This window comes from Miniopterus schreibersii, assembly GCF_964146895.1.
Source record: "Miniopterus schreibersii genome assembly, chromosome: 13".
NCBI lineage: Eukaryota > Metazoa > Chordata > Mammalia > Chiroptera > Miniopteridae > Miniopterus > Miniopterus schreibersii.
The window spans coordinates 41,576,985-41,601,116 of NC_138113.1; the positions used below are offsets into that span (position 1 = coordinate 41,576,985).

Genomic DNA, 24,132 nt, shown 5'->3' on the forward strand with positions numbered 1-24,132 from the left:
CTGGGTGGGGCCTGAGGTATGGGGACTGTGGAAATGTGGAGGCACAGGTAATTGCCACAGAGCTGGTAGCTGGTGGAGTGGGAAATGCAACAGCCACCCGGTGAGAGTACTTGAATTACCAAAAAAAAAAAGCAAGAACCCCAGGACTGGGGGAAATTCTGCAAGCTCATGAGTCTTGTTAGGTGTGCCTCAACCTTAAGGCAGCTTCCTTGCTGTAATTCCCAATATTTAGGGACTGGTAGAAGGAATCCAGCAAGGAAAGGTGGAAGGTAGGAGACAGTAAAATTCCAGGGGCAGCTTAAGGTGTCCCGGGCCCCCAGCCGTCTTAGCCCAGGGCTTAGAGCTTGAGTAAGGGGCAGCGGGAGAGTAGGACCCAGGGGCTCTCTTCTCCAGGTGTGGGTGGCATTTCCCTTCAGCTGTTAGCTGCCCTGGCCTTGCACCAGACCAAGCACAATTGCATCCACTTCGGGGACACTGCGTGGGTGTCCCAGGCCAACCCAGGATGGCAGGCACCAGGGCCTGAGGAGGGAGGAATGGAGGGAGGAAACCCACTGCCATTCTTGGTATGGTTCTCTCTGCAGGAGCTGAGCTGCATTGGCCTCCCTCTGGGCAGCTTATAAGGCCTGGTGTGAGTTTTGTTTATGTGAGTACAGCATAAAAGGAACAAATCCACCAGCACCAAGGATGTTGCCACTCAAGTCCTTTTGCATACATTTTTCAAATGATAATTCACTCTACCCAACCCCCCTTCCCCACCCCCCAAGGCCGATTTATTGAAAAAACCACCTTATATGGTAATATTGCTAACACACCGTCAGCTGGCCTTTTTAGGGACTCTGTTTAAAGAAGATCCGCCTCTGGGGTTTTATATTGCTCTGGTGTTTATGCCAAAGACACACCAGCCCTCAGTATCTGGGAGAAGGACCTCTCATACATCTGGTGAGTACTGAACAGCTTGGAGAGCTCTGCCTTCCTGGGGCTGCCTGGCCCCCTGGGTGCAGGAGGCGCCTCCAGATTGGCCTGGTTTCCGTGACGCTGGCCTGGGTCACACGCGTCAAGGCCCTCAGTGGGCAGCGGTGCCTGTGAGCACACTGCTGCCTGCTTCTGGCCACGGGGCATCCCGGGGAAGGGCTTTTCCAGTCTGGATGGGTGCTCCCTGCCCTCATAACTGGGTGATGGGTGGGATGTGACACCCACGGTCTCTACTCATCCTGCTGACCAGGAGCAGCGCAGATTTACGCTCTCCTGTCCTTTGTCACAGCTCCGAATGTCTGGGAGGCTGTCTTAGGGGGGCAGATGCTTTTCAGAAAACCTGCTTCTTCTCAGGGTGTTGGAGTCAAAGCTGATGATGGTCCCAGTGTCTGAGACGTCTGGGCTGGGAGTAAGGGTGTATTTACTTTAGTCCCCTGTTGGTCTTGCTGTCCTCTGACTCGTGCTTGGCTGAGGTGGACAGAACATTGCCTCATCCTTGAAGGCTCTAGGGTCACTGTTGATGTGGGAAGTCAGAGGTGGGACAGGACGAGTGTTGTGTGGCATCAAGCAGTTTTAGGGCTGGGAGGAATATAGGAGCCATCGAATTCATTCTCTGTCTAATTCATTCTCTGATGCGGACACTGAGCCTTAGAGAAGTTAAGCGATTTGTCCAAAAGATACACCCGCTGTGAAATCATCTGCCAATGTCATTACTACCACCATCACACCCCCCCCCCCCCACAAATACATGCGCACAAATAACTGAGAAGAAAACAAGACCGAGGGGCCGAGGAGAAGGTCTCTGGGGTAGGGAACCCAGGAGGCACACCAGCACTGACGGGGGGCAGGGTCCGGTTTTGGAGCGCCCTCTGTGTGGGGAGGTCCAATGGGCAATCAGTCATTTTAGTCTGGTAATTTCTACTTTGTGATCGAAGTCCGCTAACATCTCTTTATGGCTGAGGCAGATAGTGTAGTGGTGTAGGCCTTGGATGCCGACCGCTGGCTACCAAAGTTACTAAGTGACCTTAATTTGCTCTCCTGTAAAATGGGAGCAATAGTAATACTACCTACTTGGCAGTGCTGTTGTGAGGATTAAATGAGATGATGCATGTGTAAAGTGCTCAGCTCAGTGTTTTCAGGGCCTGACCCTGATTGCTCAAACTTTAAACATCACCTGGAAGGTTTATTAAAACACAAACTGCCCTACACTGCACCCCAGTTTCTGATTCTGGAGGCTGGGGCAGGGCCCACTAATTTGCATTCCTAATAAGCTCCCAGGTGATGCTGAGGTACTTTGCATAGGGAGACTCTAAGTGCTTGCTTTTATTATTTGAATGGATTTAGACTTGGAGGTAATCCCTTGGGCTCAAAAGAGAGCTTCCCACCTTATGACAGAGATAAATGGGTGCTGGAGAAACTGTAGTGAGCTGAGAGATTCTACTTGCCAGGCCTGGGAAACCAAGATGGGCAGCATGACATCCTGACCGCGGGGCACGATTTCTTTACTTCTTCGCTTTGTTCATCCCACCAACATTTATTGAACAGTTATTATGTGCCACACACTGTCGCGGCTCCTTAGGGACAGTGTAGGGACTTCTGCAATCATTGAGAGAGGCAGAAAAACAGATGAGAACGTTGGAGTCAATAAATGTATAAAAAGGCTGTAGGGACTGACGAATCTCAGAGGGAAGGCAGGGGTGGGTGGGTGGGGAAGAGATTAACCTAAGAACTTATACGCATATATGCATAACCCATGGACACAGACAACAGTGTGGTGAAGGCCTGGGGGGTGGTGCAGAGTGGAGGGGACCAATGGGGGTAAGGGGGGCCTTTGGAACACTTTCAACAATGAAGATAAATTATTTTTTTAAAAAGACTGTAGGAGGAGCCCCTCACTCAGCCCAGGAGTTATCAAGGAAGCCTTCCTGGAGGAAGGGGTACCTGAGCTGAGTCCTGGAGTTGTGGTAGTCCCGGTAGAGAGGAAGCATGGTCTTTGGGATTCTTTAAGTGGCTCAGCTCTACTGAATTTAGACTTCAAGGCAGGAAGCAGGGAAAGCTAAGGTCAGAGGGGCAGGCAGGGCTGCATTATCAGGGCTTTGTGTACTACACTAAAGGATTGGGCAATGGGGGACTACAGGAGTGTGAAAGCAAGAGATCTGCCCTTTGGAGGGGCTGCTCTGGCAGCTGTGAGGAGAGTGGACTGGAACAGGGCAAGAGTGCTACCACGGTCTGAGGTGGTCGGGAGTTGGTCATACAGGGTGGCGTGGGGATAGAATTAAGACATCCTGGGGACTGGCTGGGAGGGAGGAGAGAGGAGTCTGGGTGTAGGGCTAGATTCCAGGGTGGGTGGTGCGATTCCCTGAGGGACAATTCCAATTTAGAGGGCGGTGATGAGGAGAGCAGTCCTGGAGGTGGAATTGAGGTGCTGGGGGGGCATTGGGGTATAGATGCCCAGCAGGCAGCTGGCTCTGTGCATCTGGAGCCCAGGAGAGGGATCTGGACTGAGCTGGGAGAGTGAATGAGAGGCCCAGGTAAAGGCCTGCAGAGCAGGTCCAAACAGCAAAATCCTGGGGATCAGAAATATCACTAACCAGGAATCATTTTAAATTTAATTAACATATATCAACCAAGTCCAGATGCCCTGAAGTTATTTAGAGGTGCCGCTAGAATTTTCCACTGAAGGAATGTTTTTCGGGAAATGATTTCTCTCTGCCAGGCTCTTCGATCCTACAAATATGTGTGTGTGTGCAAATTATAACAGGCAGCTGCATACGTGTCATTTAAAGCCCTCACCCCAAAATAGTTCCCCGACTATTGTTTGAAATCTCATCATCTGAAAAGCCTTCCTTTAAGGGTTTAAACTTTCTGCCAATTTCCAAAATGTCTTTGGGAACTGGCGTAAATTCAACTGTTGATAATCACTGATTTGTGAAGTGGCTCATTCAGCTCCTTCCAATAGCAGCAGACTTCATTCTGGGAGCAAGCGGAGAAGCGTCGGAGAGGTAGGAAGAATGATTTTTGCAGCCCTTTGCACAGGGATGGGCAAACTTTTCCTGCAGAGGGTCAGATAGGAAATATTTTAGGCTTTGTAGGCCTAAAGGTCTTCGTAGCAACTATTCAATTCTGCCCCTGTAGCAGTAGCAGCCCTAGACAGTATGTGAGCAAATCATGGGTGTGGCTCCATTCCAATAAAACTTTATTTATAGACACTGAAATTTGAATTCCCTGTAACATTTTTTTGACATTTTAAAATGTCAAAACCATTCTTAGCCCATGGGCCACATACAAACAGGCCTTAGTTTGCTGATCCTGATTTACAATTTAGAAATCGCTTTCATTTCCATTATTTTATTTATCCATCGCCTTGTAAGATAGATGTTAAGGCTTCCACTTCATGCTTGAGGAAACTGAAGGCCAGAGAAGGAGACAGGGACTAGGCCATGGGAAAGGGTGCCCGGCGGAGCAGAAGGGCAAAGAAAGGAGGGGTGGAGGGAACTCTGAGGCCACCCCTTCAGAGTGACAGGGAGGGGGGCTAACACCTCTGTCTTCATATTTGCTTGGGGGGGGGCGTGGCCAGGGAAATGAGTGAGTGTGACATTTTTTACACGCATGCACTTGGTTTGGGGGAAGGAGAGGGGAGCTGTGTTTCTAATTTCGTGAAATCCTCAATGAAGCCCAGATGTCGTGCGTGCTGACTGAGCCAGGACACTGCGCTCAGCTTTGCCAGCGCAGAGCGGTTTGACCCCAGGAAACCACAGTGCCTCTGGCTCTGGCTGGGCTGACATGCTCCAGTCCAGCCACAAGTTACCAGCGAGCAGCTGGTGGAGACATTCCAGGAGAGCCTGGCTCTGGGGCAAAACCCTTCTTCCCAGGGCAGCTCCCCTCCAGGCCCGCAGCCCTGACCCCGCCTCCGCCTCCCTGGCTTTTCATTTGGGTCCGCCTTGGAGAAGGCAGATTTAAATCCGCTCACAGTGCTGCAGAAGGCGTTGTTGACAGCTGTAAGATGCTCCGTGGCTTGTCTCAGCTGCTGGGAAACAAAGTCCAACGCTCTCTTTTTGTGTGTGGGGAACTCAGGGGAGACAAAAGGATTCACTGAAAAGCCAGACAGGCTTGAACTATAAATCACACAGGAGAGAGAGAGAGAGAAAGCTGAGGGGACCCTAGAGCAAGGCAGTCACGGACGTGTGGCTTTGCCCCTTGGCCACCTGCTAGCTTCCAGGGTTGGGCCCCTGCTAGAGCACATAACTGCTTGCTGAACAGCTTGTGGAGAGAAAGCTCGCACCCTGTGGTTCTAAACCAGGCCCATGTGATCAAGGTGTCATGATCCGGGACTGTGGGGACCAGAGGACACCGGGGGCAGCGCAGACCAGGTCTGCCTCTCAGGTGGTGGGTTGTCATCCAACATTAACTGAGCACCTACTCTGTGCTAAACACCGAGGCAAGTGCAGGGGCTTATAAACATAAAGGTAGACATAATCCTGGCATAGGAGGGGCCCAGAGACTCAGAGAGAGACAAGAACACAGACCCTTTTGTTTTAGGGCTTTTGCTGCCAACAGCACTAGAGAGGCAGAGAGGCAGAAGGGAAAACACCAAACATGGAGAAGTTATGAGAGTTTCGCTAAGGTGGTGAGGAAGGGGCCAGTCCAGGCTTTGGAACCTGCCTGGGCCGACGCCAGCCCTGCCGCTTCCCGGCTAGGAGACATTAGGCTACGTCTTTCCCTTCTTGGAGACTTAGTTTCCAAATCTGTAAAACTGAAATAAAAATATCTTCTCTCAGGGCTTTTGTGAGGATTCAATAGGTAATAGATGTGAAGGGCTACCATTTTTTTCAAATTAAAAATACATTTACTTACCAAAAATGGAAACAGGGGCTATACTGCTGTGTTTCACCTGACAAAACAGCGGGACCTTTTCCATTGCATTAAAAACATTCTGCTCTTTCCATTGTATGGACGTTTCTGGCTATTAGTTTACGAACCAATTTATTTATTATTCAATAACTTTTTCAACATTAAAGTTGTTTCTCATTTTGGTTATTTAATTTATTCATTTTAAGTATGTTTTTATTATTGATTGGAGAGAGAGAGGAAGGGAGAGGGAGAGAGAAGGAGAAGGAGAGGGAGAGAGAGAAACATCAATGTGAGGAGGTAACACCTACGGCTGCCTCCTACACACCCCCTCCTGGGGATTGAGCCCGCAACCAGGCATGTGCCCTGACTGGGAATGGAACCAGCGACCTCTTGGTTCACAGGACAACACTCAACCAAATGAGCCACATCAGCCAGGGCACATTTTGGTTATTTTAAACAAAGCTGTGATGAACTAGCTCTTGGCCAAATCCTTCCAGTTACCCACGAGTGTTTCCCAGGGATAAATCCCTAGAAGTGCTTTTGTGGAGTCAAACCACATATACATTTTTATTTATTTTATTTTATTTTATTATTATTATTTTTAATCCTCACCTGAGGATATTATTTCTATTGCTTTTCAGAGAGAGTGGAAGAGAGAGAGAGGGAGAGAGAGAGAAACATCAATGTGAGAGAGACACATTGATTGGTTGCACCCCAACCGGGGCTGGGGATCAAGCCTGCAATCTAGGTATGTGCCCTTGGCTGGAATTGAACCCAGGACCCTTTAGTCCGAGGGCCTATGCTCTAACCCCTGAGCCAAACCAGCTAAGGCTATTTTTATATCAAAAGATATGTACAGGTGTTCGTATGAAAAATAATATAATAATAAATAATAATACAAGAATAAACTATTAAACTATTTCAGGTACTCACAACTGTAAACCTACTTTTGCCCATCCTATACATTATACACAAAAGATAGATGTTAATTTTAAGGCTTTTAAATCGTATTTTCAAATTCCCCTTCCAAAAACTAATACAATTTGACACGTCAGCAGTGAATGCAAGCCCCCTTCCCCACATTTTTTCCCATAAGAGTGTCCCCAAGCACTGGACACAGCACTCCAGCCAGAGGTGGGGTTAGCTTTCACCCTGGCCACAGTACACTGCTGACAGTCAACGCGACCCAGGTCCTGCTTACAGATGCTGAACAAGAGTTTTCACAGTTTGGTTACTTAGACTCACATGCAGAACCTCATGTTTATTCTATTAAATTTAATCTTATTGGATTCAGCTTATTTTCTCTGCTTTTTGAGGTCTGCTTTGAATTCTGGTTCTTCCATCCAACGTATTTAGTATTACTTTCTCCCCGGTCTGTTTTCTCTGGAAATTTGATCAGCATGTGCGCTATATTTTTACCCAATTCATTTATTAAAATGTCACATGAGGAAAAAACCAAGAGTGGAGCCTGAGGGCCTGGCCAGTGTGGCTCAGTTGTTTGGAGCATTGTCCCCATATGCCAAAGGTTGCAGGTTCGATTCCCATTCAGGGCACATACCTAGGTTGGGGGTTCAATCCCTGGTCGGGGCACATATGGAAGGCAACTGATTGATGTTCTCTCTCATATCAACATTTCTCTCTCTCTCTCCCTCTTCCTCCCCTTCTCTCTAAAATCAATAAATATATCCTCAGCAGAGGATTAAAAAAAAAAGAATAGAGCCTGAGGCATATCACTGTCTCCAGGTTGACACTGATCCATCAATTAACACTTTTCAGTGACCAATTCAGGCAGCTACAAATATGTCCATGTAATTTATTGTTCAGCCCACTTGGCTTTATCAATAGAGATGTCACAGGAGACCCTGTCAGGTGCCAAGATCAAGTTAAGCTCAACATCTCCTACCTTCTCCTGCCCCACGGTCCTCAGAGAAAAGGGAGGGCTGTTACTCTGACATTTGCTCTTGGTAAACCATTACCAAATATAAGAAATCACTGCTTTTAAAATGCTTTCTTTAGCAGTGCCTCTGGAAACCTAACTGACTCTCATATCAAGAGTATCTGAGGTTTTAGAGGTCTGCCTTCTTTCCCTTTTGAACACTGAACAGCATTTGCCCACCTCCAGTCTTCTAACGTCTCTTCACTTCTCCATTCTTCCAAGTTGGTGGATCTTCTCTGCAGTCCTGAAACTGCTCAGGCCCAGAGAAAACCTTTCTCCTTGACAGCCATTGGTTCATCCACTCATTCATTTTGATAACAAACATTTAGGAGCCCACTCTGTGCCAGACATTATGTTAGGCACACCGAAGCATCACTGGGGAGTGAGGCAGACCCAGGTGCTGCTTTTACGGAGCTCCTTGTGAGCTAGGCTACGTAGAGTTGATCGTTGCTCGTGCAAGTTCAAGGAGCTGTGGGGCAAAGAAGAGGGACCACTAAGACCAGTGGCCAGAGAGGCCTCAAGAAAATGCAGTGTCAACACAGAGGCCTGACAGGTGATAGGAGTAGCAAACAGGTGGGGAGAAGGATCTTCCAGCCCCTGCATCTAAAAAGTTCGGAAGGGAGAGGAAGTGACACCGTTCAGAGAATGGAAACTCCATATGACCATAGTGAGACGGCTGAGAGGGGGCAGGATGAGCCTGGAGGGGCAGGCAAGGGCCAGGCCCTGAGGGCCCTGTGGGCCAGGTTAGAGAGCTGGGACTGGACCTCCATGGCCATGGGAGGTCATGAGGATCAACAGAGACAGAGCAGAGCTGGACTGAATAAGTCACAGAGGGCCTCTCCCTTAGTGTGTACCGTGCTTCAAACCTAATGGGAAAGGGTTTCCTTTTAGCCTTAAAAAATTTTGTTAATAAGCTTCTGCTCAGTCTCTACTTATGTAGAGACTGACCTCATGTTCACAGGCCTGTGGCTCTGTCTCCTCTTTGCTTTGGTCATTGTCGCCACTGTCCATCTTCAGCATAAGATGGGCTAAGGTCACAGGTTTCTATCTTCTCCTCTTATGGTCACACAACCTGAATGAAGCTTGGTTGGGGCTTCCTCCGCTGCCATCACCTTCTCTTTCCATGCCACAACCTCTCTTTTCTGGACTCCTGAAAGCTGGCCTTTGTAACCACTCAGCTAGGGCCTTTCCCACTTCCATCCACGCTGTCCCGCCCAGGGTTTCCCAGGCTAGAAGGCAATCTGCTCACTGTCTCCTGAGTGTCTGTTGCTTCTCTCTTATCATGGAGTGCCAAGAATGTGTCAGATGTCTTTCAATCTCCACGCGCCCCCCCCCCCCAAAGAAAAGAAAACCTGCAACAGATGTTGGAAAACTGAATTCCCTCCTCACTTTGCAGCTGTCCCAATTCAGGTATCCGTATGGGAAGAGGGACTTCTCCGTTTTCTCCATCCGAAGCAGCAGGGGGCAGTGAGTCTCATCAGGAATCTCTTGCTTTCCTCTCCTCTCAGGCTGCCCCTTCCTCCTCAGGTGCTTCTACCTTTAGGATTGTATGTTTCCCCTATAACTACTGCATCTTTTCCCCTTAACAATCTGTTATGTTGATTTTAATTATAAACTGTTCATGAATACAGTCCCCTTGCAAAAATTTAAAACATTACAGCTGTATCCCAGTACTTCCTCTCCCAGCCCCTTCCCACCACTTCTGGAGGTAATCACTATGATCAGTCTTAGACTTTTTTCCAGAATTTTTTTGCTGTGGTTATTTCCATAAATAGAAAATTATGGAAAATGCACCATATTGGGGGTTTTTTCTATCTTAAAAAGAACTTGCATACATGGTTTTACGCTCTACATTCTGTTCTGCAACTTTCTCAGTGGACTGGTTTAGAAACCTAGCCATGTGAGTCCATAAAGACAGGCCTGACTCTTCTCTTAACCTCAGTACAGTATCCCATACTTTGGACTTTTGGGTAGTTCCAAATTGTATGTTTCTCTAATTAAAGAGTGCCAGTTTTTCTACATCTTTGCCAACACCTATTATAAAACTTTGAATCTTAACACTGTGATGGGTGAAAATAATCTTATTTCACTTGTCACATGTTGGAGAGAGTCTCCACTTCTCTGATAACTAGTGAGGCTGTGCACCTTTTCATGAAGCTGTTGGGTATTTCACTTCCTTTCATTGGGTATTTGCATTTCCTTTCCTGTCAATTATCTATGCATCATTTTTGTTTTTCTTTGGAGCTGTTTACTTCTTTCTTATTGATTTGTAAGAGTTCTTTATATATAGTAGATAATAATCCTTTGTTATATGTACCGCACATTTTTTCAACTCCTTTCCTACCCTTCAAGTTTTTTAAGATTCTTTCCATTGGATTAGAGCTTTGTAGCTCTTCTGGGTTTGAAGAGGCAGGTGGATGCGTTTGCTAGAACTGCCAAAACAAACGATCACAGACTTGGTGGCTTAAACAACCAAAATTTTTTCACAGTTCTGGAGGTTAGAAGTCCGAGATGAAGGCGTTGGCGGGATTGGTTTCTTCTGAGGCCTGTCTCCATGGCTTGGCGATGACTGCCCTCTTGCTGCCTTTCACATGGTCTTCCCTCTGCTTGTCTCTGTCTCAAAGGCTGCTGCTGCCTCCTTTATGAAAACACACCCTTCCTATTGGATTAGTTGTACTGGACACCAGTCATATTGGATCAATGACCTCATTTTACTTTACCTCTTTAAAGGCCCTATCCCAAAATACAGTCACACTCCGAGGGACTGGAGTTTAGGATTCAACATGTGAATCTGGGAATACACAATTCGACCTATATCAGCAGGGTAGAGGAAAGAAGCCCAATCACCAGGGACTAGGAGGCCATGTCCACGCTTGTGTCTCCTGGAACTGGGCCCTGACTGCAGATGAGATCAGGCCCCAAAGTAAGGAAGACTGTCTCCAACATGTTTTTGACAATTGGCTGACTGCTTCCCTTCTCCCCCAACCCCCAAGGTGCTCCCGCCCCCAGTTCACTCAGCCGCGCTCACCATGTGTGAAGAGGAGACCACCGCCCTTGTGTGTGACAATGGCTCTGGCCTGTGCAAGGCTGGCTTCGCAGGAGATGATGCCCCCCGAGCCGTTTTCCCTTCCATCGTGGGTCGCCCTCGCCACCAGGTGTGTGCTCTTCTGGACACAAGGCTTTGAGCCACTAGGAGTAAGCGCCGCATTGTGGAGACGATGCTGGGCTGTGTGTGTGCATGCGTGTGTGTGTGTGTGCATGTGTGTGTGTGTGTGCATGCGTGTGTGTGTGTGTGTGTGTGTGTGTGTAACATAAGGTAAGGGGAGGAAGTGTCTGAATGAGCTCTGCTCTCTCAGAGAATGGCACTGTCTTAGGAGAACGAAGAGAGGCAAGCTCACAAGAACTCCTCCGCCTTCTCTCCTTGCCACGGCCTCATCACCCTCACCTCCTGCTCTCTGTTTCCTGAAGAAAGACATTTTTCCTGTCTTCATCTTTCCTCAGAAACCCTCTGATGCCTCAGTCCCCCTGAGGGGAGCCCTCGACCAATTCGCGCCTCTCCTCTTCTGTGTTGCAGGGTGTAATGGTGGGAATGGGCCAGAAAGACAGCTACGTGGGGGACGAAGCTCAGAGCAAGCGAGGGATCCTGACCCTCAAGTACCCCATCGAGCACGGCATCATCACCAACTGGGACGACATGGAGAAGGTACCGGTGAACTCCCCCCTCACACGCTCGTTTTCACCCTGATACGCCCTCGTGGCCCTCGGGGCCCGCAGTCCCCTGCGCCCTGTCCGCTCTTCCTCTCAAGGGCTCCTCACAGCCTTCGTTCCTCTGTGTCCAGCCGCACGGCCCTACTCAACCAAGCATGGGGACATCTGTCACAGGGCGACTGCAGTGGCTCCCTGACTGGTTTCTTTGTCTCCTGTCTCACTCACCCAGTTAATTCCCTCCATTGCTGCACAGCTTCTCTTTCTGAAAACAGATCAGCGCATGTGACTCACCCCCTCAAGAAGCTTCAGTAGCTCCTCGCTAACCAACAGCAGCTCCCCAACTTCCTGGCTGCGGCCGAGGGCCTGGTCCTGCCGAGTTCCCAGCTCCATCCTCACACAGCTTCGGCTCCAAACCAGCGCTGCCTCCTCTCAAACGCTGCTGCTGCCTCCTTTTTATTTTCTCTGCCCTGACCTCGGATAGGTGCATCGATGCTATACTGTGATGATGATTCTCTAATGAAAATTTTCAGTAAGATACTATTGGGGTTTTTAGAAGCTTTTTTGTGTGTAAGAAAATGTGGGGAAAGGACAATTTTTAAATAGTGGTTTGCACAACAACATTATGTGTGCAAAATGCTAATAGAGCCTTTTTAATATTCTTTTGATGAATTCTGCTGACAGTTGTCTGAGAGTCCTTGTTTTGCAATGACTGCCTTTTGAAATGTAATAGAGGGCTTATTGAGCAGACTGTCACTGGGAATAAAGAACGTTGATTTGAAATCTGTAATTCACTATACTTTCCTCTAAGTCCTAGATTCAGCCACTCTGGATGTGAGATAAATAGATAAAATACAATAGCTTTTGCTTCACACAGTGGAACCGTTAAGAATACAGACGCGAGTCAGTGACAGGGAGACCTGGGAGCAAATCCTTCCCTCTAAGCCCTCAGTTTCCTCAGTTGTGGAGATAAAAATACATTCTTCATTAGGTTGCTTGGGAGATTGAATTAGGTAAATACTTAGTATAATCCCAAGGCAGGGAACATACTTAATGCTCAATAAATGGCACATACTATTGTGAATCCTGGGCCTGGGACCTGCGCCTGTAACAGTTATCCCAGATGATGCTGATAGAAGGCATCTGGGGCCCACATTTGAAGAAAACTAACATCACCTCATTCAGACTGATTGCCACATCCTTTGTGTCATTTGTGAAACTTCCATAATCCAGGGCCTCTGCTTGTGCCAGTCCCTCTGCCTTGGGCACCCTTCTCAGCCTCTTCAGGCTTCCTTTGCCTTCAGGGCCGACCTAAATCCACTGGTAAATGGACTGCTTCTGCCTTGTCCTTCACTTAAAACGTGGATGTCTTAGCATTTTCCTTTTGGCCTGTCTTTCTCCCCTCCAGACTTTGAATCTAAAATCTAGGTGCCATGTCTGGGTCATATGTGCTCTCCTTACATTTAGCACCATCCTAGCACAAAGCCTAGAGTTTTGTGCCATCCTCAAGTTTTATCTGCTTTTGACTGGTCCTGTGATATTGGAAATAGTCCATAAATATGTGGGTACAATGGAATCAAATGATCCTGTGCCCCACCTCTAAGGAGATCAAAGCCTTAGGTCCCTGGCACTCTTTGCAGAATGCCTCTGAAATAAAAAATAAAATCCCTCTGAAACTGAAAAATAAAAACTCCTGTTTTGTGGTCCTGGATCACTGGAGAGGGACCTAGACACAGAGGGGAGAAATAACTTCCTTTGAAATCGTGGTTCTCCATGGGCGATTTGCCTCCCAGGGGCATTTGGCAATGTCTGGAGATGGTTTTTTGCCTGTCACAAGCTGGAGGGATGCTACTGGCATCCAGTGGGTGGAGGCCAGGGATGCTGCTAAACATCCTGTAATGCACAGGTCAGCCCTCTGCAACAAGGAAGTATCCAACCTAAATTAAAGTGCTGAGGTTGAGAAACCCTGCTCTAAAGTACCAACCGGACCATAATATACAGGGAAGGTTCAAGCGTATCTGTCATTTTTCCCAGGAGGAGACAGTATACACTCTCACTAAGTATATTGACCCCAGACCTGAGTCTTGTCTGGGGCCCTGTTGAGAAGGAATATAACTGCCAAATTTCAATCAGAAATTCCCAGGCCTGACAGTTCCCTCCAGACCCAAGAGCACCGAGCTATACTCCGTCAGCATGGGCACGTCAATGGGGGTTTTCCAGTTCACTGGGAGTCTGCTGGACTCGTCTGACTTTTGTCCCAAACAGATCTGGCACCACTCCTTCTACAATGAGCTGCGGGTAGCACCTGAGGAGCACCCCACCCTGCTCACGGAAGCACCCCTAAATCCCAAGGCCAACAGGGAGAAGATGACCCAGGTAAGAGGCCAGACAGACTTGAGCACTGGCACAGAACGCAACATGGATGCTCGGCCAGCTCCTTTCTCCCATTTACACGTCAATATAACAGAACCTTTTGAGAACTTGCCGTGTGCATAATCCATGCCAAGCCCTATGGGAGGTGGGAGGTGGGTAAATAAGCATATTTCCTGCCCTTAATAAGATTCCAAACCATTCTTTGAGCCAAGACATGCTGTGATTTCTGCGAGACAGTCTTTAATTCTTCGTTGTCCTTCCAGATCATGTTTGAAACCTTCAATGTCCCTGCCATGTATGTCGCCATTCAAGCTGTGCTCTCCCTCTATGCTTCTGGCCGCACAACAGGTGAGTAGCCCTGTTGTTATCTGTTCCCTTCCTGACTTCAGAAGGAGGAAGGGGAAATGGTTCCTGCTCAGAAGAATCGAAGGGACAGCCAAAGCCCAGGGAAAACCTTGAGTTGGGATAACAGAAGGGAAGTCCATGTGGATGGAAGTATGCCCAACATAGATAGATGGAAAGAGTTCACCTGAATAAACATGACTAGTAATCCAGCAAGGGCCACTTCCCTCACAGCAGTCAGTTTGGGAGCTTATGCACACTTTCCAACAGTTCTGAAATGTTCCTGCTCCTGAAGCAGCAATAGCAAAAACCGTGATGGATATGCAAGTATGTGTCTTTAGTGTAGAAAGGTGCTCAGGGAGACAGAAGGAGCTTCAAAATAAACCAGTTTTTCATAGGGACTCGACAGCTTCCATGAATATTACTCAAACATACATTCATGTATTCTTTTTTCAGTCTTTGTTTTTTTTTCCTTACTAATATTCATTCATGTATTCATTGATCACTCATTCATTCATTCATTCATACAGCAGATATTTTCCATCGCTGCCTACCATGCAGCAAACACTGCACCACTGACCAACAAGACAGACCTGCCATTACGGAGCTAACAGTCCAGTGGGGGAGAGACAGGAGTAAAAGATAATTTCACTACAGGTGATAAGGACAGTAATAGGGAAGTGCAGGGTATATGCAGATTTGTATCCTGTGCTTTGCACTTGGTTTTGTTGTAAGCATCCTATTTAATGGTCACGTGGTAGTCATTGTATGATGGGTCTATAATTCTATAATTTGTTTATTTATTTTACCATTTGTCTATTGCTGGGCCTTTAGGTTGTCTGCAATTTTTCTTTTTTTATTATAAAATATGCTATGATCAACAGCCTTGTACAAGTGTAAGCTACTGGTCCCTGGATATTTATTTTACCTCTGGCCCTTACTAACCCATCTTATTAGTTCTAATCATTTTTCAGTTGAGTCTCTTGGGTCTTCTAGGTATACAACCACATCATCTGCAAATAATGGCAATTCTGTTTCCTTTTGACAATAACACCTTTTATTTCCATTTCGTGTCTTATTGCATTGGCTAAAATGCCCAAGACAATAGTAAATAATAATAATTAAAAAAACAGTATTATAATGTTTTCCTGTTATTATGTGGCTATCGGATCAAGAGAGATTTCTTACCATGCGGAGGTACCTTATTTCCTTTCATGGTTTACTGAAAGTTTTATTAGTAGGGCATGTTAATTTTTTTCACATTGGCTGGTCTTTATAGTCCCTTTCAGATCTAACATTCTAATTGCATGTGCATGTGTGTTAGTTTGATGCCTGAAAGGTGTACAGATTATCCAGTCTCACTTAAAGAATGTGCGGTCTAGATACAAATTAACAAGTATGCATGGTTGTGAAAGTGTTTCAAGGAGCACAGGAAGAGGGGACAACCTGCTTGCTTTCCGGTAGGCAATAGTCTCCTTTGGGAAAATAAATTGCTGTGCACAAAAATATGACTGATTCTTCTTATGGTGGGTGAGTTTTCTCAGCCACTAAAGAAAAATATGGTCACTGAAGATCATTGGTATATGGTCCCAGAAAGAGACAGATGAAGGACAAGAAAGGCTTTCATAGGTCTCATCCCCTCTGTCCGCAGGCATCGTCCTGGACTCGGGGGACGGTGTCACCCACAATGTCCCCATCTACGAGGGCTACGCTCTGCCTCACGCTATCATGCGCCTGGACCTGGCGGGCCGCGACCTCACGGACTACCTCATGAAGATCCTCACGGAGAGAGGCTATTCCTTTGTGACCACAGGTATCCAGCCCCCTTCCTGGTTCTGAGCTCAGCTCAGAACCAAACCTGATCTCGGGCCAGGCCTGGTGAGAAGTCTGCGGCTCTGTGTCTTCAGATTATTTTGGGGTAGACGGGGAGGCCCGAGCCTGAGGTTATGCCCCTGAACAAGACCAGATAGTCAAGGCAACATTATTTAAGGGGGATGGTTCTCGACCAGTACGCCCTGGGGAGGGGCACGAGGCTTAGGCCTACTTATCCTGAGCAGCACTCGGCGGAGCCCTCCTCAAGTGCCCTCTCACGGCATCCCCTCCTTCCCGGGGACCTGCTACCTCTCTCCATGTCCACTCCAGGATCAGAGCTGGTTTTGAACAGTGCTGAATGGTAGGAAGATCTGGTGATGCATTTCATTATGTAGAGACATTGATAGTTCTTCTGAGGACATGTGGGATAAATAAGGTCTGAATATCTAAGGGGAAGGTGTCATGCCTCACTGGCCACCCTGGGAAAGAGAATATTTAGGTGGGGGCCTCCCTAGATTCTGTAAGATCGCAGCATATAAGCCTATATCTAGACCAGAAATCTGTCCTGCAAGGCCCTCAGGAAGGCCTGCAGTGTTGTCAGGGCAGAGTGAAAACAGCAAGGGGAGAATTCCGTGCAACATTTTTCTTGAGAATCAGGACTTTGAACTCCCACTTTAAGAAGAGGAATGAAAAAATTAACACTCATCCTAAGATTGAATCCAAAAAGAAATAAGGAGGTTTTCATAGGGATCAAAATGGGACAACCAAACTAACAGAACTGAGTGTCTACTTTCTGTCCTTTCTACTGCTTCCAGCTGAGCGAGAAATCGTGAGGGACATCAAGGAGAAGCTGTGCTATGTGGCCCTAGATTTTGAGAATGAGATGGCCACAGCCGCCTCCTCCTCCTCGCTGGAGAAGAGCTATGAGCTGCCAGACGGGCAGGTCATCACCATCGGCAATGAGCGCTTCCGCTGCCCCGAGACCCTCTTCCAGCCCTCCTTCATCGGTGAGGGGCTATCTGTGCCCCCTGCCCACCAGGAGGGCAGGGCAGAGGGGTGGGCGAGGGATGGAAAGAGAAACACCAGGACTCACGCGCACTTTGTTTATTGTTTATACATAGCCCGTATTTTTTCCAGGAAGAACCAAAAATACATAAACAATACAACGAGATAAAATCTAATTTTAAATAAAAAGGTAAGGAAATCAAGATGAAGGAAAAGCAGGAGAGAGAATATAATATGAAACTAAGAATGAGGTTAATAAACAGAACACTTCTTGGATCGCTCAGCATTTAGGTCATGAGGTTGAAATTTATAGCAGTAAACAGGATGGGCTTGGGGGTCAGACCTAGTTTTAAGTCCTGACTCTGCCTCTTTAAGCCCTGTCACCTTGGACACGTTACCTGTATTCAAACTTCAGTTATCTCATCTGTAAAGTGGAAAAAATGATAGTACCTACTAAGTAGGATTGCAACAAGGATTGAATAAAAGAATAATATAAGGACAACTCTTTGTTGAGGAGTGTATAGGGTGAGATGGGCCTGTAAGCAAACAATCTACTGTGTACTGGTAAATAGCAAACTGGACAGAGTGCTATAGCCTAAGAAAGCAGGGGAGACTTCTTAGAGAAGGTGAATGTTTGGACAGAACCTTGAAGCATGAGTGTCATTTTATGGCATCTGGGGATGGAAGGAGTGCAGAGTAGGGAATGGCGTACGAGGTCGATTGAATGGTATCTGCAAAGGCATGGAGGTGTGAAAGCCCATGTTCTATTTGGGGCAGGATGGAAGAATTGTGTGTGTGTGTGTGTGTGCGTATGTGTGTTGTGTGTTTACACGCAGGGGGAACTGGAGAGAATCGCTGGACCACAGAAAGAATGTGGGGGTTAATCATATCAGAAATGGAGCTCCCCTGAAAGCTTTTAAGCAGCAGTGTAGCAAGGTCAGGTTTATACTTTAGGAAGATTCTTCTATCTACTGTGTGGAACTATACCACATGGACAAAAGACGAGAGGTGGGGGAGGCCAGGTAGGTGGACATGAGCTGGTTTGGCATGTAGGAAGATCTTGGTGCCAGGCTAAGGTAGCTAAATGTCAACCTGTAAGCAATGGAGGACTATCAAAGATGATATGATGGATATACCCACACAATGGGATATTACGTGGCAGTAAAAGAGAATGTAGTACTGACACATTCTGTAACATGGATGAACCTTTAAAACATGCTAAGTGAAACAAGCCAGACACAAAAGGCCATACAGTGTGTGAGTCCATTTATATGAAATGCCCAGAATAGGGAAAGCTATAGAGACAGCAAGTAGATTAGTGGTTGCCTAGAGTTGGGAAAGGGAAAAAGGAGAAGTGGGAAATGTCTGCTAATGGGTATGGGGTTTCTTTTGGGAGGTGTTAAAAATGTTCTAAAATTACACTGTGGCAATAGTTGCACAACTCTGTGATTATACTAAAAACTACTAAACTGTACACTTTAAAAGGGTGAATATTATGGCATGTGGATTATAGCTCAATAAAGCTGTGAAAAATGATGATGCAATGAAAGGGTTCCTTTAGAAATATACCTCAGGCAACAATGTGAAAGATCAATCAGAACGGAGGGAAACTAAAGGTAGGGTGATGAGTATTTAGAGGGTCTGACCTTGTAATACATTTGGGAGGTAACTGAGGGCCTGAATCAGGGTAGTTGCAACAACAGAAGGGTCACTTGAGGAGCCGAAGGTGTGGGTGTTTATGAGAGATGGATGTTGACTAGATACTGTGATCTCTACCAGGCATGGAATCTGCCGGAATTCATGAAACAACCTACAATTCCATCATGAAGTGTGACATCGACATCCGCAAGGACTTGTACGCCAACAACGTCCTCTCCGGGGGTACCACCATGTACCCTGGCATTGCTGACAGGATGCAGAAGGAGATTACAGCCCTGGCCCCCAGTACCATGAAGATCAAGGTGGGTCTTCACCCAGTTCCTTTCGTCCTGTTCTTTGTACAATGACCTGTCTACTTGGGAGTCCAGCTGCCAGGCCTATAACTCAGTGGTCTCCTGGGTTCAATATCATCCTGGTCTGGGACAAATTTCATTTTGGGGACTTAAGTTCCTTGGGCACTGATGAGTTGGAGACACTTTTAGCATGGGCTCTCAAACATCATCACATGATGTCATATGTGAAGGGAGTGAAAGAATTGGGATGAAGAGAATATTGAGCTGGTTGCAGAGGAAATCAAGAGGAGGGAAATAAAAAATAAAAGTGGAAAGTAATAGAGGGGAAGAAAAGAAGGAGGTGACACTACAGCATCTCTATACTTTAAAGAGGAGTTGGGTGTTACCCCAGAGGAGGGAGAAAGTCTCAAAGAGAAAGTTTGGCTGTGGGGCAGGCTGCTGGTTCAGACTCAAGGGGACATTCCTTGATTCCTGGGTGGCCCGTTGTCCCAGCTTGGCCATAGCCCTCCCCACATTGCTTCTCACCAGGGCTTCTCACCTCGTAGGCCTGGGTGGAAGGAGAGCCTACTTGTCTTACTGCTTCTCCCCACCTCTGGTCCCCAAGCAATCAATTATACAGTCCTTTTTAAGGGCTTCTAGGAACTTTGCTGCTAACAGGTCTAGAAAGAGTTGGGAGTAGAATAGAGATAACAAATAGGTTGAAAGTTACAAAGTCTCACAATAAATTTGGTCTCCGGGGACTAGGCCTGATCTAAGAAAGTATATTCTCTATGTCAGTTCTAAGAACCTTCTTCACAAAGAAAGGCTGCTCCAGGCCTTGCTTCTGCCTAGCAGATGGTGCTCAGCACAGGAAAGCAAAGCAGGCCACCAGAAAACAGGTGAGAACCTGTGGGCTCTTCCCCTCGCCTGGAGCCACTGGAGCAGCCACACTGAGGCCTGCCACATGGGGTTTTTACCTGGACCATGTGTCAGGACGCCACATCTAGCCTCACACCCCCAGATTCTAGTTCATCAGGTCTGAGGTAGTCCCACCACCTACAATGATACATGAACACCAGTGATTTGATACATATCCCAATTTGTGAGCCACTGCCCTGAGTGTAATAATATGTGCCAGGCTTCAAGGCACCTAGGACCTAATTAGTAGAAATGATCAATGAAAGGGCAACTTAAATAAGACAGGAGGAGGGAAAAGGGCACTCCAGGAAGGGGAAACAGAGTGAGCAAAAGTGCTCAGGGGAGTGTGTGCCTGTATGAGCATCCCAGCCAAATTGGACAGCAGAATTTGTGTAAAGGAATTGGGGGAGGCGAAGCAAGCCTCAAGAATATGGAAGAAGAGACACCGGTGGGGGTGGGGCTCCAGCCCAAGACAGCTCAGAGTTTTCTAACAGCTAGAACTGCCCAGCAATTAAACCTGTTACCTTCTTTGTGGCTGTGCGAGTCCTTGAGGTAGCAACCCAAGGAGAGATGGGGTGACTTGTCTGCCTGAATAAGAAAGCTTCTAAAGACCCTTCTTACTCTGCAATCCCATGATCTCTGTAACTTAAGAAATATGTAGAGAGATTTATAAGGAGACCAGAAAAACCAAAATCAATTTAATTTCTGGTTTATTCTAGCACTGGATTCTTAGATCATTCTAGATGTACTTTTAGGTAGAGTTCAAAGTTGGTTGACAGGACAACCAGTTTCTAAAGGCTAAGGTCAGTGACAAGAATGAACAACGTGTGGAGGAATTTAAGAACTTCTCAGGTACAAGTGGCTGTTGGCAGATGAAGCTCAAGACGGGGTCTGAGTAGACTGGCTCATACTCAGGGATGGAGGAAACCCAGCCTGAGCTGCTCATGAATCCAACTCCAGGCAAGAACGGAACAGCACTTCCTCTGTAGATGGTCAGCTATTGCTGGCTAACAAGTAACTATGAAATCATAGGGCATGTAATAATTAGCATTTATTGCTTATGTACCTGCAGGTCAGCTGGGAGTCAGCTAATCTAGGTCAGGCTTGGCTAGGCAGCTCTGCAGGTCCGGCCAGCTCAGGTCAGGCCCACATCTCTCACACATTATAGGACCCAGGCTGAAGGGCCAGCAGCTCCTCAGGGGAGCTCTTTCCATGAAGATGGCAGAGGCACAAGAGAGTATGCCCAGCTGTATGCCTGAGGCACATATGAATCTCCTACTTGACTCCTGTCTGCTAACATTTTATTGGCCAAAGCAAACACAGAGCCCAGCCCAAAGTCACTTGGCGAAACAATACAATCTCCCCGGGGAGGGGGTGGAGTGAAGATTTGAACAATAACCCAATCTACCACAAGGTTTACCCTATTTCTTTCTGACCACGGAGGCTGTTCTTTTCTGGGGCAGCCCAGCAGTGTGAGATGATTCCTGAACCACCTTCCTGTTCTCTTGGGGACTGATCATGATTCATCACATTTACTCTTTGCAGATTATTGCTCCCCCGGAACGGAAGTACTCAGTCTGGATCGGAGGTTCCATCCTGGCCTCTCTCTCCACCTTCCAGCAGATGTGGATCAGCAAGCCAGAGTATGACGAGGCAGGGCCCTCCATTGTCCACAGGAAGTGCTTCTAAAGTCAGAACAGATTCTCTGGGGATCTCCTTGAGACTGCTGTTACCAATCATGAAACATTAAAACCTGCAAGCCTTACTTTTCTGTGTGGAGCTCTTCCTGCCCCCCCTCCCCCCATCACACACTATGTCTCACACACAGTGCGAATGGCTTTGCACACCTTATTTCTAATCCACACATAACCCTGTGAGATAGCCACTATTATTACCTCCATATTACAGATGAGGAAATGGAGGCTCAGAAAAGTTAAGGATTTGTTGAAGATCACCCAGAACCAAGATTAAAATCCAAATGTAGCTGACTCTAAAGTTAGTATTCATACTATACCACCTCCAAGGACTAAGCAGAGTGCATGGTACATAGTAGATGCTCAGTAAATATTGAATGAAGAAATGGATACTAAATGGCTAGAGCTCATGTAGGGCAATCAGCTCTTACTCATAAACTCCAGCAGATATCTGGCAGTCCCCCAGGAGCAAGAAGTGGCCTCACTCTTCCAGGCAACTGGGGCGTAACGCTGCTCACTAACATGCCGCTACTTCCTGTCCTCTGGCCAACACCTCGAGGTGGGATGATGACATCCTGTTTATTACTTCTAGGAGGAACTGATCACCACCTTTTTTAGGTGTCTTCCTTGCCACGACAATTATTTATTTATTTATTCATAATCCTTACCCAAGGATTTTTTTTCCATTGCTTTTTCAGGGGGCGGGGGGAGAAACATCAATGTGACAGAGACACATAGACTGGTTGCCTCACACATGTACCCTAACTGGGGCCGGAATCAAGCCTGACACCGAGGTACTTGCCCCTGGCCAGAATTGAACTTGGGACCCTTCAGTCCCCAGGCCTGGCGCTCTAACCACTGAACAAAACCACCTAGGGCACGACCATCCATCTATTTATTTATTTATTTATTTATTTATTTATTTATTTATTTATTTCAGAGAGAGGAAGGGAGTGGGAGAGAGAAAGAGTAATATCAATAATGAGAGTTATTGATTGGCTGCCTCCAGCACACCCCCTGCTGGGGATCAAACCTCGATTTCCTGGACCATAGGTCAGTGCTCAACCACTGAGCCACGCTGGCTGGGCACGACCATCCCTTTAATTGCCCCCCTTCCTCATGCACAAGGGTGGGGACCTAACACGTTTGGAGCTATCTTTTGGACACAGCTGGGCCAATCAGGTCCTTTCTTCTGGGAATTTGGAATTAAGGCCAAGAAAGATATTGAATTTTTATGCATGGTATAACAGAATAAAACAAGCATAAAGAAATAATGGGGAATAGAAGAATCATCACTAATATTGAGATGATTGACAGGCAAGTTAGGCAAAAGACATTTTAGTTTCTTACTTTACAACATAAATTTAAAAAATGAAAGCTTTTAGAAGAAACAGGGAGAAAATATTCACAAATGGCTCATATGCAAAATATATAATGAACAATAAGTAAAAGACAGACAGCCAGTAGAAAAATGGGCACATGTTCTTCAAAAGAGAGGTTACTGAAATGGACAATAAACATTAAAAGGTGTTTTACTTCATTAGTCATCAGGAAAATGCAAAATAAGACTATAATAAGACACCATTAGATACAGCAGAATGAAAAAAGTGAAAAAAACTGACAATACCAACTGTTGGTAAGAATGTGGCACAACCAGAGCTGCACTCACTCATTGCTGGTGGCAGTGTCAACTGGTACAATCAAACACTGTGAAAGTATTTATTTTTAGGAATATTTACTAAAGCTGAGCATACAAATAGTCTATTACATAGCAATTACACTCATAAGTATCTACCCAAGAGAAATGCAAACTTGACTCTACCAAAACACATATTTGAGAATATTCATAGCAATGCTATTCATAATAGCCCAAATCTAGAAACTCTCAAATGTCCATCAACAGTAGAATGGATGAAATACATTGTGGTAGAGTGACATAGTGAAATACTACACAGCAATGAGAATGAATGAACTACAACTGCATGTATAATATAGAAATCTCACAGGTAGTATGGTGAATGAAATTAGTACTTACTATATAATTTCATTTCTAGAAAGAACAGGTAAAACTATTGTCTACTGTTAGAAGCTGGGCTCTTGGTTACCTAGAAACTGGCATGAGAAATGGGTTCTGGGGATGCTGATAATGCTCTAATTCTTGATCTGAATCCAGGTAACGGGTGTGTTCAGTTTGTGAAAATTTTCATTAAACTGTACACTTATGATACATGTTCTTTTCTTCACTACATACTATACTTCACTAAAGTTTTAAAAAATAATAACTTTTGCCCGGCCGGGCATGGCTCAGCGGTTGAGCGTCGACCTAGGATACAAGCAATCGAGGTTCGATTCCTGGTCAGGGCACATGCCCTGGTTGCGGGTTCGATCAATGACTCTCTCATCATTGATGTTTGTTTCTCTCTCTCTCTCTCCCTCTGCTTTCCTCTCTCTGAAATCAATAAAGATATATTTAAAAAATAATAATAATAATAACTTTTAGGAGCTTTAACTTTTAAGAGGTTAGTTGCCTGTCTGCGCTAAGCCTGCTGACAACTTCCTCATTTAGCCTTCACAGAGAATCTGAGGGCATTGA

General features: G+C 46.4%; 1 protein-coding gene across 2 annotated transcripts; it reads left to right on the forward strand.

Moving 5' to 3' along the window:
* The first annotated feature begins 523 nt into the window (after window positions 1-523).
* On the forward strand, window positions 524-21,610 carry ACTG2 (actin gamma 2, smooth muscle). Of its 2 annotated transcripts, none has more exons than XM_081155762.1 (9): window positions 524-939; window positions 10,753-10,914; window positions 11,334-11,462; window positions 13,730-13,840; window positions 14,101-14,185; window positions 15,831-15,992; window positions 16,807-16,998; window positions 18,776-18,957; window positions 21,391-21,610. In XM_081155762.1, the coding sequence occupies exons 2-9, from the start codon at window positions 10,789-10,791 to the stop codon at window positions 21,532-21,534; spliced, it is 1,131 nt and encodes a 376-aa protein (XP_081011888.1). In that variant the 5' UTR covers window positions 524-939; window positions 10,753-10,788; the 3' UTR covers window positions 21,535-21,610. The 2 variants fall into 2 exon arrangements, with proteins under 2 accessions (XP_081011888.1, XP_081011889.1); XM_081155763.1 differs by having other exon boundaries at window positions 887-939; window positions 10,753-10,954; window positions 21,391-21,609.
* Window positions 21,611-24,132: the final 2,522 nt, after the last annotated feature.